Below are 14,666 nucleotides of genomic sequence, written 5' to 3' on the forward strand. Positions count from 1 at the left end.
GAGCTCAAGCCATGAGTACTGCCCAGAGAAAAAGGACTTTTTGCTTTTCTTCATCCAATGGGACCACTTTTATGCAGTTAGTTTATATAGTAGGATCATCTTTTTGCATACTATATTCTAGCTGCACTCCTTGGGTCCCAACTGTTGGATTAACTTTTATCAGCTTGTCAGCAGAAGTTCTTCTCTGAGGTTATCTTATGATAAGTATTATTAGATCTTAGCTAAAGAGGATGCTTAGGTTTCTGAAATATGAAACTACTGCTATAGAACTGTAAATTCAGAAGAACTAAAACCTAACAGAAATGTACTTTCTTAACTATTTTATAAGAGTATATACTGTGAACCAGTTGTGAACCAATCCTGAAGTGTTAATAAATAGTATTTACTTCTGGGAATGGAGTAGCTATAATTCAGATTGCCTCCTACTTAGTACTATATTTAGCCTGATATTTAAAATATATTAGGATTAAGACTGTATAAAACATTTGAAATGAGTCAGCTTAAAAGACTGTGTGATTTTATATAGAATATAATGGACCTATAGGGTAAGAAACACATAGCCTAGCTCTTTGTATGCCACTATTTTACTCTGCCCCAATACTGTCTTTATCTGTAAAGTAAAAGAAGTGTACCAAATATAAGGTTTCTTTCAGTCCCCCTATTTTGTGGTATAAAAGAATAAAACCCTTTTCAAGCCAGATCTTCAGCTGGTATTTACATTGGGAGAGACACATTCTGTTTTAAATCGTTTAAGCCAAATAATGATTTTTTTTTTCACATACTTATTCTTGTTTTTCAGAAACTCTGCGAAGGCATATTTAAAGTCCTTGTAAAGGATGTCCCAACAACATGTCAAGTGTCCTGCCTGGAAGTACTCCGCATTCTCTCCAGAGACAAAAAGATTTTAGTTCCTGTAACAACTAAGGAAAATATGCAGATACTGCTGAGACTAGCCAAGCTAAATGAGTCGGATGATTCTTTGGAGAAGGTGTCAGAGTTCCCAGTTATTGTGGAGTCATTAAAATGTCTGTGTAACATAGTGTTTAACAGTCAGATGGCACAGCAGCTCAGCCTGGAACTTAATCTTGCTGCAAAGCTCTGTAACCTCCTGAGAAAATGCAAGGACCGAAAATTTATCAACGACATTAAGTGCTTTGACTTGCGCTTGCTCTTCCTCTTGTCCCTTTTGCATACCGACATCAGATCACAATTGCGCTATGAGCTTCAGGGACTACCACTGCTAACTCAGATTTTGGAAAGTGCCTTTAGCATCAAGTGGACCGATGAGTATGAATCGGCCATAGACCATAATGGACCTCCTCTTTCACCTCAGGAGACAGACTGTGCCATTGAAGCTCTCAAAGCTCTCTTCAATGTGACAGTAGACAGCTGGAAGGTGCATAAAGAGGTAAGATAGTTAACAAGGGTATTCTTATCTACCTGGAATTTAATTGTTCTAGGGTTCTTATAACTACCTGTATAGGAAGAATACTAAGTTGAGAAATAAAAAAAGGTTCTCAGTTCCCCATTAATGTTGATACAACATGCCTTTTAAATGTTGTCTTGTCTTGTTCTTTCCATTTGTATAATATCCATCAGAAGAATAAACATGCCGAATACAGTTTTCTGAGTTATACTACAATATATCTTACTTTTTGGTAGTACTTAGGGTTTGAACGCAATGCTTCCTACTTACTAGGCAGGCTTGAACCACATCTCTAGCCCTTTTTGGTCTAGTTTGTTTTTCTTCAAGATTTCTATTAGAACCAGTTAGTTGTCCAAAAGTATTTTTGTTTTGATACTTCCTTATATTTGTACAGTGTACCTTGAGCTAGTCTGGTTATTTTTGCAGTAAGGCATCAGGTTTTGCTCTGGCTGGCCTGGACTACAGTCTTCTCTTTATGCTTCCCATTATAGCTGGGTGACAGGTGTGTACCAACACATCCAGGTTTTTCTGTTGAGGGGAGGGGGGGTCTTACAAACTAATTTGCCTGGGCTCCAGAATTATAATCCTCCTGATCTCAGCCTCCTGGGTAGCTAGAATTACAGGTATAAGCCACTGGCACCCAGCTATATTTTGTTTTTTGAAACCAACGTCTTGCTGGCCTCAAATTTGCCATCCTCTTGCCTCAAGAGGTTACAGGTATGTGCCATCATGTCTGGCATCATTTGTCTTTTTTTAGATTGATCTTTTTCAAGAAGATTTAAATTGTAATATTTTAAGAGAAATAATGGGGTTGATAAATGGAGTTGATCATTTTAATGGCTATCACCATAGAAAGTTACCAGGTGCTTATGCCTGTAATCCCAGCTGTTCAGAGCTTGAGAGCTTAGGACCAAGGTTCAAAGCTAGCCTGGGAAGAAAAAATCTATGAGAGGGGCTGGGAAGGTGGCTCAGTAGTAGAATGCTTGCCTTGCATTCATGAGGCCCTGGGTTTGATTCCTCAGCACCACATAAGCAGAAAAAGCCGGAAGTGGTGCTGTGGCTCAAGTGGTAGAGCACTAGCCCTGAGCTGAAGAGCTCAGGGAAAGCACCCAGGCCCAGAGTTCAGGCCCCACAATCGACAAAAAAAAAAAGAGAGAGAGTGGGAAATCCATGAGGCTCTTTATCTTCAGTAAACCAGCAAAAAGCCAGTAGTGGAGCTGTGGCTTAAGTGGTAGAGCACAAGCCTTGAGAAAAAGAAAACAACTAAGGGACAGTGCCAAGGCCCTGAGTTCAAGCCCCCCGTGCTGGCACCAGAAAAAAAAAAGAAAATTAAAATAATCCAATTAATTAAATTGATCAATCAGAATTGATATTGATATCTGTTGAAAAGAGTAGAAAAATGCTGTAAGTATTTTGATCATCCTAATGTCCTTGTATGGTATTAGATAACTATCAGGAGTATAGGACTACAGCTAGATGTCCTTGCTTGTACATAGTCCTAGAAAAAAACCAAAATTACACCAGAGTGGTTACTTCAAAACACTTGACTTATTTCCAGATTTAAGTCTCTTGTGGTTTGAACCTTCTAGTAATTGAAAGTTAAGCAGATTTGATGGTTTAAGTTTGACTAGCCACCTGAATAATACACTAAACAAAACCTTAAGGAAGTGAACAGGTTTTTTTTTTTTTGAAGTGAACAGTTTTAAGTGAAACAGACATAAACTCTTTTCTTCTAGACTCCTAACATTTCACATTCTCTTTCTCCCTCTCCCTCCTCTTCTCCTTGTCCCTCTCCTCCTTCTCCTTCTCCCTCTGCTTCTCCCTCTCCCTCTTCCTTTCCCTCTCCCTCTCCCCCTTTTCTCCCTCCCTACCTTCTTCCCTTGCTTTCCTTTTCCCCTATACTGGAGTTTTGAACTCAAGGCCTCTGGTTCATTGCTCACAGCTGATAGACTAATACTTGAGCAATGGCTCTAGATTATGGCTAGTTAAGTAGAGATAAGAGTCTCAGATTTGTCTGTCCTGCTGACCTCAATCCATCTTCATAAGATCTCAGCCTCCTTAGTAACTAGGATTATAGGTATAAGCAGTTGGTGCCCAGCTACATTTTGTCTGTCTTTAAACCTAAGTAACTGGTGAAATTCAGCCCTTGTCTTAAAAAGAAAAACAAACGACAATCAGTTTCAGGATTTAGGTTAACATTTTGCTGCATCCATATGAAATAGTTCTCACCCATGAGTAAAGACCTGTTTTTGTTAAAAAGCCTGCTGTTAAAAGATTATCTCAATGTAGTGCTGTATTGGTAATATGCAGGCATTTGAGTCTTAAAGTGCAAATAGGTCTGTATTTTGAAACCAAATATTTGAAGATCAGTCCTAACAGCTGTTTTAGATGACTGCAGTATGGTCAGTTTTTCCTGAGACTTGGCAGGAAAAGAATTGGAAAGCCCACATGCTCCATTTATGCTTTGAAACCAAATATTTGGAAGTATTTAAAATGTTATGTCTCTGCTTATTTGGTACCTTCTATGGTTATTTTTCTTACACTGTTCGTTTTGGTGTTTTTAAGTTCTCCATTTAGTTGCAAGAGCTCCTCTGGGACTGTCGGTTTGCCATTGTTGGAGCCCTTTTTATTTAACTTATGTCCCAAATAGTAGCTCACACTGTTAAAGTTCCTGGCAAAAATGGTGGCTGCACATTAATATATGTGTGAGACGATATGTAATAAAACCTAGTAAATTAAGATTAGCCTTCATTAGTTTGCTGCAGTTACAAGTAATATTGGGGCTAGAGGAAGCTTCAGAAAATATTGAAGTAGCAAATACTCATTCAGTGTTATAGAATGTTTATTCTCTAGAACACAAGGGTCTACTGATAAAGCTTCAGTAGTCTTAGAGTAGGATCTCACACCCGGTACTGTACCTGTTGTGAGTGATAGATCAGGTGGTAAAGCTATTCTGAAATGTTCATAGTTAATATGACCCTGGGTTATCATTGAAGTTTTCAGAAATATAAACAATATTGAAAAACACACCCTTGCCAATTCATTTAGAAATGAATTTCCTTGAGAGTCTCTAGATTCAGCTTTTAACAAACATTTAAATTATTCAGTCACTCAACGGATACTGACAAACAATTGCTAGATATTATGCTGAGTATTAGGTAATATATCAGCAAATAATAGACATTGGCTTTGCCTCAATGAAACTTTTAGTTCTCTAGTGAAATAGGTAATAAGTCTGTACGTAAATAAATAACATAAATTTTGTTAGGTGGTAGGATAGGAACAGTGAAGTGATTAAAAACAGTATAATCAAAGATTTCAGGAGGTTTTTCCTAGTATCTATACACAAGCATGATCCTCCCATTTGATAAATGCAGGGATTAAAATTTCCTGGAAATTGAACAGCATATGAAAAGATGCAGAAAGCAACAGACAGAGTGCTTTTCAGTGAGGTACTCCCAATTTAGCATAAAGAAATCTTTATTCAAGATATAAGGGGTTTTGCTATTTAGTTATTTACCTGGATTTCAGTATTTTTTTTATTTTTTTGGTTGAAAGATGTTTTTCTGCAGCAGAGCAAGTAATACTTTTTAATACTGTAAAACACCAACTGAAACAAAAGGTTATCAACATTTTATTTTACAGTGGAATCCAACTTTAAAAATAATGCTAACTAAGCACCAGTGGATCATGCCTTTCAGGAGGCTGAGATCTGGAAGCCAGCCTGGGCAGAAAATTCTGCAGATTTTATCTCCAGTTAACTAGCAAAAGAGCTATAGCTGTGAGCAAGAAAGCTAAAAGAGCTCCTGCTGTGAGCAAGAAAGCTGGGCAAGTGCAAGTCCCTGTGTTCAAGCCCTGGGACTACCACAATAAAATTAAATGACTAATGTTATTTTCTTTCTTAAGAAAACAATTCATACTCATCGTAGAAGATCTAGGAAAAAGGCATATAAACAAAAAGAAAAACTACCTGGTGTTGGAGGTGTGGTTCAGGTGGTAGAGCATCAGCCAATGATCAGAAGTGTCAGATACCAAGGTCAAGGACCAAAACCAAAACAAATCAAAACTACCAGTAAACTTACTACTCGGAAGATAAGTTCTGTTTGCATTTTGATAGATAGATAGATAGATAGATAGATAGATAGATAGATAGATAGATAGATAGATAGATAGATAGATAGATAGATATTAGAAAAATATAGAAAGATAGATATTACCATTCTTTATGGTATAATGTATGAACAGTACATAAATGCAATAATTTTATAGTTTTTGTTGTGGAAACATATCCTTGAAAAGGCTGGTGGTGTAACTATGGTAGCATGCTGGTTAGGAGTGGCCTCTGCGGATGAATGAGCAGTATCTCAAACTTCCTACTTCTACTTTATTTTTTATTAGTATTTTTTATCTTCTGTTCATCTTAGGACTTGAACTCAGGGCTTGAGCTGTGTTCTTCAGCTCTTTTGCTCAAGGCTAGATCTCTACTACTTGGAACCACAGCACCACCTCCAGTTTTCTGGTGGTTAATTGGAGATAAGAGTCTGGGACTTTCCTGCCCAGGCTGGTTTCAAACTGTGATCCTCGGATCTCAGCCTCCTTGCTAGGATTACAGGCATGAGCCACCAGCACCCTGCCTCCTACCACTACTTTCAGAAGGACACTACTTAAAGAAAAAAGGAGCTCTTGATTTTTCTTGATATTCTCTTTGAATTTAGATTATAGCTAATACTTCATTAGGAAGATAAAATGGGTTTTGCAACTAAGGAGAACTTTTTAAAGCCAAGCACCTGTGCCTCACACCTCTAATCCTAGCTTCTCAGGAGACTTGAGATATGAGGATCTTGGTTCAAAGCCAGTCTGGACAGACAAATCTGAGAGACGCTTATCTCCATTTAACTAGCAAAATGCCAGAAAAGGAGCTGTGGCTTAAGTGATAGAACACCAACCTTGAGCAGAAAAAGTTAAATAAAAATTCAATTCAAACCCTCATGCCAGCACACGCTAAAACACCCCTTTTGTTAAGTGCTCTTGAACTCTGTTGGTTAATGATAATAAATCCCTATGAAAGACTCAAATATATGAAAGTATACAATACTGTAAGGAACACTCACAAATATAAGCATTAAAGTATGATTATTCCTTCATAAAGATGTATTAATCTACAGGGCTGAGAAGGTGGCTCAGTGGTAGAATGCTTGCCTTGCATGCATGAGGCCCAGGGTTCAATTCCTGAGCACCACATTAACAGAAAAAAGCCGGAAGTAGCGCTGTGGCTCAAGTGGTAGAGCTCTAGCCTTGAGCTGAAGAGCTGATAGACAACACCCATGACCAAAAAAAAAAAAAAAATGTATTAACCTTTAGCAGTTCCCCTCTTGGAGTCATTTGTAATTGTTTGCTCTTTTAAATGCTACTGTTTGGTGGTATTTGCTAATATAATTATATATTATTTGCTATTTGATACTATTTGCTGATTTGGGTATTATGACTACATTCCTGAAATTGATGGGTCAAAGGATTTTTAAAACTTTATATTGCTGTATGGGCTTCCTGAAGAATAATGCTAATCTATACCTTTTAAAACCCTGCTGTTTACTTTTAAATTTTTTATTTTATTTGTTTTATTTTTTTGCCTGTTTTACAGTATTAACACTTACAGAAAACACAGATATTTACTTTGGTTTTAACTGTTTTAGCAGGTATTTTTATGAATGTTTTCATTTACATTTCACACACAAAAAAAGAGTAAATTTGGTCGTTGGTTTTTTTTTGAGGTTTAGCAAATTAGTACCACTTGTTCATTTTAGATTGACATACCTCAGCGCTAATTCCTGCCAGCCTGCTCATGCCTTTAGATTAATTCTGAGGTTCCTTTCCTTACAGTGCATGAGAATTCCTCATGTCTTTCTCTCCTCCATTTTTTCCTCTTTCCTAAAGGTAGATTCTTTGTAAAGGTCAAATGATTCCTTTAACAGTCATAAAGTTAGTTCTAGAAGTTAATTGAAATGGTCTTCTGTTCTTTCTGCATTAATATTTTCCTAAACCTTTCTGTTGGTAGAGAAGAGAGTGTTTTTCTAGAAATCTTTTTCTACTGGTACAAGGGCCAGGAAAAATATTAGAGCCAGACCACCAAGTATAAACAGAGAAGTACAACTATCTGAACAGTCAAAAGATGCTGTTGGAATGACATAAAACTAAGTGCCCATAAAAGTTAATTGAGGATGTCACATTGTAACAAAACACGTTATTTATAGATTATTCTAGAAAAATTGAAGGAAATGTGGAAAAGGATAGGATATTAATAAAAATATAACTCAGGCTGTATATTTTCTAACTGAATCAGGTTTTAAAAGTACAGAGTGCCCAATTTGTCCCAGATTTGTGCCATACATTCCATGAAATGTAAAACATCACTACCACCAGTCTAATAAGGAAATTAGACATATGGACAGTTGTGTACAGTTGTGTCATTATTTTCTTCTGATGTGTAACAGAACACCACAGACTGGATAATTTATAAATAATAGAGGTTTATTTGGCTTATAGTTCTGGAGTCTGGAAGAGACAGCATGGAATGTATAAGGGGACTAGAACTCATTACAGCTTACCCAGATGCACTCCTGTGATAACAGCATTCATCTATCCATTCATAGGAGTAACGCTCTCATGATCTAATCACTTCTTACAACATCCTACCATCCAATACTGACAATGGAAATTAGATTTCAGTATGTTTTGGAAGGACTATTGAAACCATAGCAAGCTATTTGTTACATTGTTTGCTAATCTTTTCAATATTTTCTATGTGTTTAAAAAAAATATCACCTTAGTGTTGAACAGATGCTTCATATACCATATGGTCTTAACTCTCAGGCATGAATTAGATCAAACTTTGAATGGGAATGTAAAATTGGTACTTATGCCAAATAAAATGAAACCATCCTCATTTGCATTGGAGGGGAAAAGAAAATAGTACAGTAGTAGAATCCTGATAAGAAGTTGAGATCCCAGCAGGCACTGGTGGCTTAACCCATAATCCTACCTACTCAGAAGGCTGAGATCTGAGAATCATGTTCATTGCCAGCTGGGCAGGAAAGTCCATGAGACTCCTACCACCTCCAATTAAACACTGGAAAACCAGAAGTGGAAATGTGGCTCAAGATGGTAGAGTGCTAGCCTTGAGCAAAAGAGCTCAGGAACAGCACCCAAGCCCTGAGTTCAAGCCCCACAATCAACCAAAAAAAAAAAATGACATCCCCAAAATTTTCCTCAGTTTTTATCTCCCTTTTTAAGTATTATCTCATTTTGATTCCCACTGCCACAACTAAGCTTGCTTGCTCTGTCTCCATTTGCCTTTTGTTGTTATGGTCTTTCTTCCTTAGATGTTATCATTTTCAGAGGAAAGAATATTGATTTCCTATCGGTATCAAAACTAAATCATGAAGCAAGTAAATAACAGAATGGCTTATAAAGAGCAATTATATACTCCTCTTAGTGTTCTTATTTTGATAGATGAAGACACTGAAGATTAGAAAGTTAAGATTACTTGGAGAAAGTCACACAGAATAATCAATAGTAGAAATAGTATCTACTCTAACTTTGTTAAGACTTAAATGATAACACTAGACTGATAAAATAGAATAAAATCTAGACATTAACCTACATATATATATATAGTCAGCTGCTTATAATATGATAACATGAAAGTGCAGTAGGGAGAAGATGAATTTTTTAATAAATGGCACTGCATCAATTATATAGAAAAGAATGGAGTTGTATTCCTACCTTATACCAGGAAAATACTCATTTGAGTTGTGTAAGAGACCTAAGTATACATATAAAATAATAAAGTTTACAGAAGATTATCTTTATGACTTTATCTCAGTCAAATTTTTCTTACTAAAAATGTTTTCCCTTTAGTTGTCAGTTTGGAGAATAATGGTTGGCAATACAGCAAATTCTAGTGAACCATCAAAAATTTCTAAAATAAGGATGGATTTGTAAAGAATACAACAAAATAAGGGTCAGATTATAAAGGAAAAGTTGACCAATTGATACTCATTTAAATGAGTTCATTGAAAGAAGAAAATGGAAAAGTAGGTCACTAAGTATAAGAAGTTACCTATAGCCCATGTTTGTAATAATGACTTGAGAAATCACTCAACTGCTTGTGTCAATCAACAGAAAATAGATAAAAGGCTTGAACAGGCACTTTACACAAGAGCTATCCAAATAACTAGTAAACGTATGAAAAGGTGTTCAACCTTATCAGGAAAATACATACTAAAATCCGAAACTACCTTATATACAGGTCTAACAGTGATTAAACAGGCAGAAAAAAATCAAATGTCAGGACAGCTAGGAGGATAATACTTTAAAGCACTCTGGTAGCACCTTCTAAAGCTGAGCATACACATACTCACTATGACTCAGCATCTTCTCTCTTTGATACCCAGTAAGTTCCAAAAAGCATTCTTCAAAATACCCCAACCTGCATACAATCCAAATGTCTTATCAAAGAAAGATGGATAAATAATGATATAATCTTACGTTAGAATACTATATAGCAGTGCTTTTTCCCCCTAGTTTTTTGGCTTTATTGAGATAGAGTCTTGCTGTACAACTGGGCTGGCTTCAACTTGGAATCTTATTGCTTTAACCTCTGGAGTGCTTGTATTATAAATGTACTGACCAGCAGTACTTGCCTTCATTTTGTCACCCTCCTTCCCCTCTCCTTCCTTCTTTCCCACCTTCCCTCCCTCCCTCCCTCCCTCCCTCCCTCCCTCTTTCCTTCTTTCCTTCCTTCTTTCCTTCCTTCCTTCCTTCCTTCCTTCCTTCCTTCCTTCCTTCCTTCCTTCCTTCCTTCCTTCCTTCCTTCCCTTCTTTCTTCCCAGTGCTTTCCTTTCTTAACCTATCTGTGGTAATAAGACAGTTTTCCCTAACTATAGTCTTGTACAATACTGTATTACACATGATACGGTCATATAGCTCAAGAAGTTTCCAACCTGAACCTATGACATTGCTGATTAGTATTATACTTATAATAGTTCTGCTGTCAAGCAATGAAAAAGGACTAACTGCAACTAAAACAACTGGTCTCACAACCAGTCACAAATCTATATTATGATTTAATTCATAATAAGTTGAGTGACAACAAAAATCATTCCCCTAGGACATTAGAAGTTAGAATTGCTTTTGAGAAGACTGATTTAAAGAGGACATGAGAACAATTTTGAGATTCTCAATATTAGCATTGCTAGTTATGAGTAGAAGTTCTAGTCTATGAAATTATCTATACATAATTTGGACACTTTTCTATATGTATTTTATACTTAATATTTGAATTAAAAACTATTGATCAACTGGTAAACCTCTGTTTTCACTAAGACAATAGATTAGTAGAGGAAATATTTAAGTATAAGTTAACAATATGAAATACTAATTATTATTTTACATAAGACACCTTAACAAGACACAGAGATAGAGAATAATGAAAAAAATCTATTTAAATCAAGTAGTCAAAGAAGGATTTTTCTCTAAGAAAAGATGAGACCTGGAAAATAAAAAGGAATTGACAAAAGAAAAAGGAGAGGTAGTGATTTTAGAAGTCATTTTAACTAAAAAGATAGAATTTAATAGATGTATAGTAAAAGAGGGCATTGCATACAGGAAGTCCAACTTGGGAAAAGGAGTTATAAAACCTAGGAAAGGAAGAAATTGAATGGAAATAGGATTTTGGTTTGCAGTAGCAAGTAATGGAAAGACCATAAAGGGTAGTTTAGCAAGAGGCTTGCCATCGGCACAAGAAGAGCAAGAATATTATACCTCAAGTAAAGGAAAGTAGTTTTAAAGGAAGCACAACTAGGTGCTTGGCACATACAAAGGCAGAGACAGGAGGATCTCAAGTTCAAGTCCAGCTTAAACTACATAAAAAAAAATGGGTAGGATATAACCCAGTGGTTACCTAGCATGCACAAGTCCCTGCATATAATCACCAGCACTTTGGCTGTAAGCAAAACAAGAAAACACAAAGGTAACATATTCCTCAGTTAATTTTTCAAAATGAAGGAAAATACCATCTTATCAAGAGTCAAGCCATGGTTGAGTTTGGCATAAGTTTTAGTGTGCTTGTAATTTGAGGGTAAGTATCTCATATTTACTCATGAGAGAATTTTCACTAAAGCATTTAGGGGTAGAGGGGGACAACATTCCTTCCAATCCTTCTAGTCTTAGTGGCTTTGGCATTCTACTGTACCTTTCTCTCCACCTATATCCCATAGTTAGTTCTTTACCACTTGTTTCAGCTGTTTTAAAGCACTTCTGTACATTTGATTTTCCTTAATACTAACAGAACTGAATGTTTGTGGAGGTGTGTGTGGAGAAATTGAAGCTCAGAAAATCTGTATATGACTTGTCTAGGATTATAACTTAAACTCCCGAGTCCAAAGTACAGTGCTTTTCCATTGTACCCAGAGGCCTTCCTCTCTTCCAGATCCACATATGATGATGCTATGTTTAAAATATAAACTGCCACATTATAAGTAATGAATGTGTAGCCTATTTTTTCTAGATTTTATCTAAGACATCTTCCTAGAAGGGCTATGTGAGTTAAATATTTAAATATAGCGTATGTGCATGTGAGTATATTTTACATGTACCTGAAATCAATTATATACTAAGATGTTTCTCAAGTTCTTATTAGCTCTTGAAGTAATTAGAGCCTTCCTGAAATAGGCATATCCAGGCTCTCTTAATAATTATCTCTAATGTCATGTGTTGTTTTTATTACTTAAAATCTGGTGAAGAGCAACAGACCTAGATACAGAGTTGAAAAGAATTCTAATAGCCCAAAAGTTCACTAAAATGAAGAGAGAAACCAAATGGTTATTCAAACTTAGTTTATTTCCCCTACTGTTAGTCTCTGACTCCCGTCTCTTTGGCACCACAGCTAATGAATATATTTGTTGGTAGTTGTTTTTCATTACTTGTAGGTAGTTAAGAGGGGCCTGGGATCATGTGAAGCTGGTAAATATAATTTCTTTGCTCTTAATTTATGCACAATTATTATGGGAATTAAAACAATAAATATTCAGCCTTTCAAAAGTAGCATGCTACATTTTCATATTCTCCAGCCAAATAAGCTATTTGGTAAATGGCATCAGAGGACTAACAGATATTTTTTTTAATATTGATCAAAATGAAGTTGATAGAGTCATTGCTTTTGAGAGTTGAGATACTTTTATTGAATATGTACAACCAGTTCTTAAAATATCCTAACGTAAGATAGTATTACATTTATTTGAATTTTTATGACAAATAAACTGGAATGAATGGTGTACCATAAAACAACAACAACAAATCTGGGATTTCTGGAAAATTCCCTATTACAGTTAAATCTTCAGAAAAGGTAAGGCAGAGCCTTACTGGAGCCATCCATTTCTGGTGGGCGTTGTAGTTATTCGTATGAGAGAATTACTGTTAGTATTGCCTTGGGAAATCTTCCTAGCACATTGTGTTGTCTCTGCATAGTTTGGGGGCCAGGTGATACAATAATGCACAAGACTCTTTAAGGCATTTCAATGCCCAATTTTCCTTTTTTTTTTTTTTTAAACTATAGAGTGATTCTCATCAGTTCCGTGTCATGGCAGCTGTCCTTCGCCATTGTTTACTAATCGTAGGTCCAACTGAAGACAAAACAGAAGAATTGCACAGGTGGGTAACCTCTGTGTTGGTATCTTGGTGAAGTGAATCGCCAGTTCTTATTGCCATTATGCATCTAATTTAATAGTTTAATATAAGCATAAGAGAGTGAAAATATTACTACAAATCAGAAATTATGCCCTGACATGGAATTTCCATTCTGTCCTCTTTGGCTTTGTTATATTGAGCCCCAACATAAGAAGACAATTTAGCATTTGTGGTATTCAACAATAAAGCCCAGAGAACAACAAAAATGATTCACATAATTATTGAACGTTTTCTGTATATGGCACTGACTGAGCTAAGTGCTTTATAAAAATTAACTTCTGAGCTGGAAAAGTAGTTCAGTGGTAGAATACTATTTTATTATCTTTAATAAATGAAGAAACTCATGTATAGGAAGAGCAAGCATTTTCTCTGAGATGACAGTCTTAATAAATGAAAACTCTAAGATTTAACTCCTACTGTGTGTGTGTGTGTGTGTGTGTATGTGAGAGAGAGAGAGTGAGGGAGAGAGAAAGGGGGAAGGGAGAGCGAGAGGGAGAGGGAAGGAGGGAGGGAGAGTCTCAGGGCCTGGGTGGGTGCTATCCTAAGCTTTTGTGCTCAAGGCTAGAACTCCACCACTTGAGCCACAGCTCCACTTCCAGCTTTCTCATGGACATTCCTGCCCAAGCTGGCTTCTAATCCTGATTCTAAGATCTCAGACTCCTAAGTATCTAGGAAGCCTGGCAAACCTCTATTTTTAATTACTATCTTTATTATTTTTACTAGTCTCCTTCTTTTCCCTCTAACACTCTCTCTGCCCGTGTGTGTGTGTGTGTGTGTGTGTGTGTGTGTGTGTGTGTGCGTGTGTGTGTGCGTGCGTGCGTGCATGTGTGTGTGTGTGTGTGTGTGTGTGTGTTACTAGGGTTTGAGCTCAGAACCTTGTGCTTGTAAGGCAGGTGCTCTACTTGTGAGCCATGCCTATTTTAGGCTTCCCACAGTTGCTAGGACAACAGCCGTAACCCCCTATCCAGCTTACCTTCAGTGAAATGAAGTTTCGTGGACTTTTCTGCCTGGGTTGGCCTGGAACCTCCATCCTATATGACTCAATTTCCCACTTTGCTTAGAATGAGTAGCATTTGGCATTTGCCACCTTACCCAGCTATGGGTTGAGAAGAAATCTTGAAAATTTTTCTGCCTTAAATCTGACCTTGAATTTCCCAAGTAACTAGGATTATAGAAATGAGCCACCAGCACTCGACTAATTTCATTTCTAAGTATTTACCAAAAAGTGTATCTTAAGCAATGATCATTTTAAAAAACAAAACCAAAACCTGGTGCTGGTGGCTCATGGCTTAATCCCAGCTACTCAGGAAGCTGAGGTCTGAGGATCGTGGTTCAAAACCAGCCAGGGTAGGAAAGTCCAGAAATTCTCATCTCCAATAAAACCACCAGAAAACTGGAAGTGGCACTATGGCTCAAGTGGTAGAATGCTAGCCTTGAGGTGAAGAGCTGAGGGACAGTGCCCAAACCCAGAGTTCAAGCCCCACAACCAACAAAA

At 36.7% G+C, this 14,666-nt stretch overlaps 1 protein-coding gene across 4 annotated transcripts in view; it reads left to right on the forward strand.

Annotated features, from left to right (window-relative positions):
- Positions 1-14,666, forward strand: part of Ric8b (RIC8 guanine nucleotide exchange factor B) — a 106,222-nt gene that overhangs the window by 31,510 nt on the left and 60,046 nt on the right. For all 4 annotated transcript variants that reach the window (XR_011370275.1, XR_011370276.1, XM_070014437.1 and 1 more), the window contains exons 3-4: positions 800-1,408; positions 13,041-13,135. Coding sequence is in view for 2 of the 4 variants with exons in the window: in XM_070014437.1 (XP_069870538.1) it covers positions 800-1,408; positions 13,041-13,135 (704 nt within the window). In the remaining 2 variants the exon portion in view is untranslated. The remainder of the gene's footprint in view (positions 1-799; positions 1,409-13,040; positions 13,136-14,666) is intronic.

This window comes from Dipodomys merriami, unplaced genomic scaffold, assembly GCF_024711535.1.
Source record: "Dipodomys merriami isolate MVZ:Mamm:240054 unplaced genomic scaffold, mDipMer1.0.p SCAF_97, whole genome shotgun sequence".
Taxonomy (NCBI): domain Eukaryota; kingdom Metazoa; phylum Chordata; class Mammalia; order Rodentia; family Heteromyidae; genus Dipodomys; species Dipodomys merriami.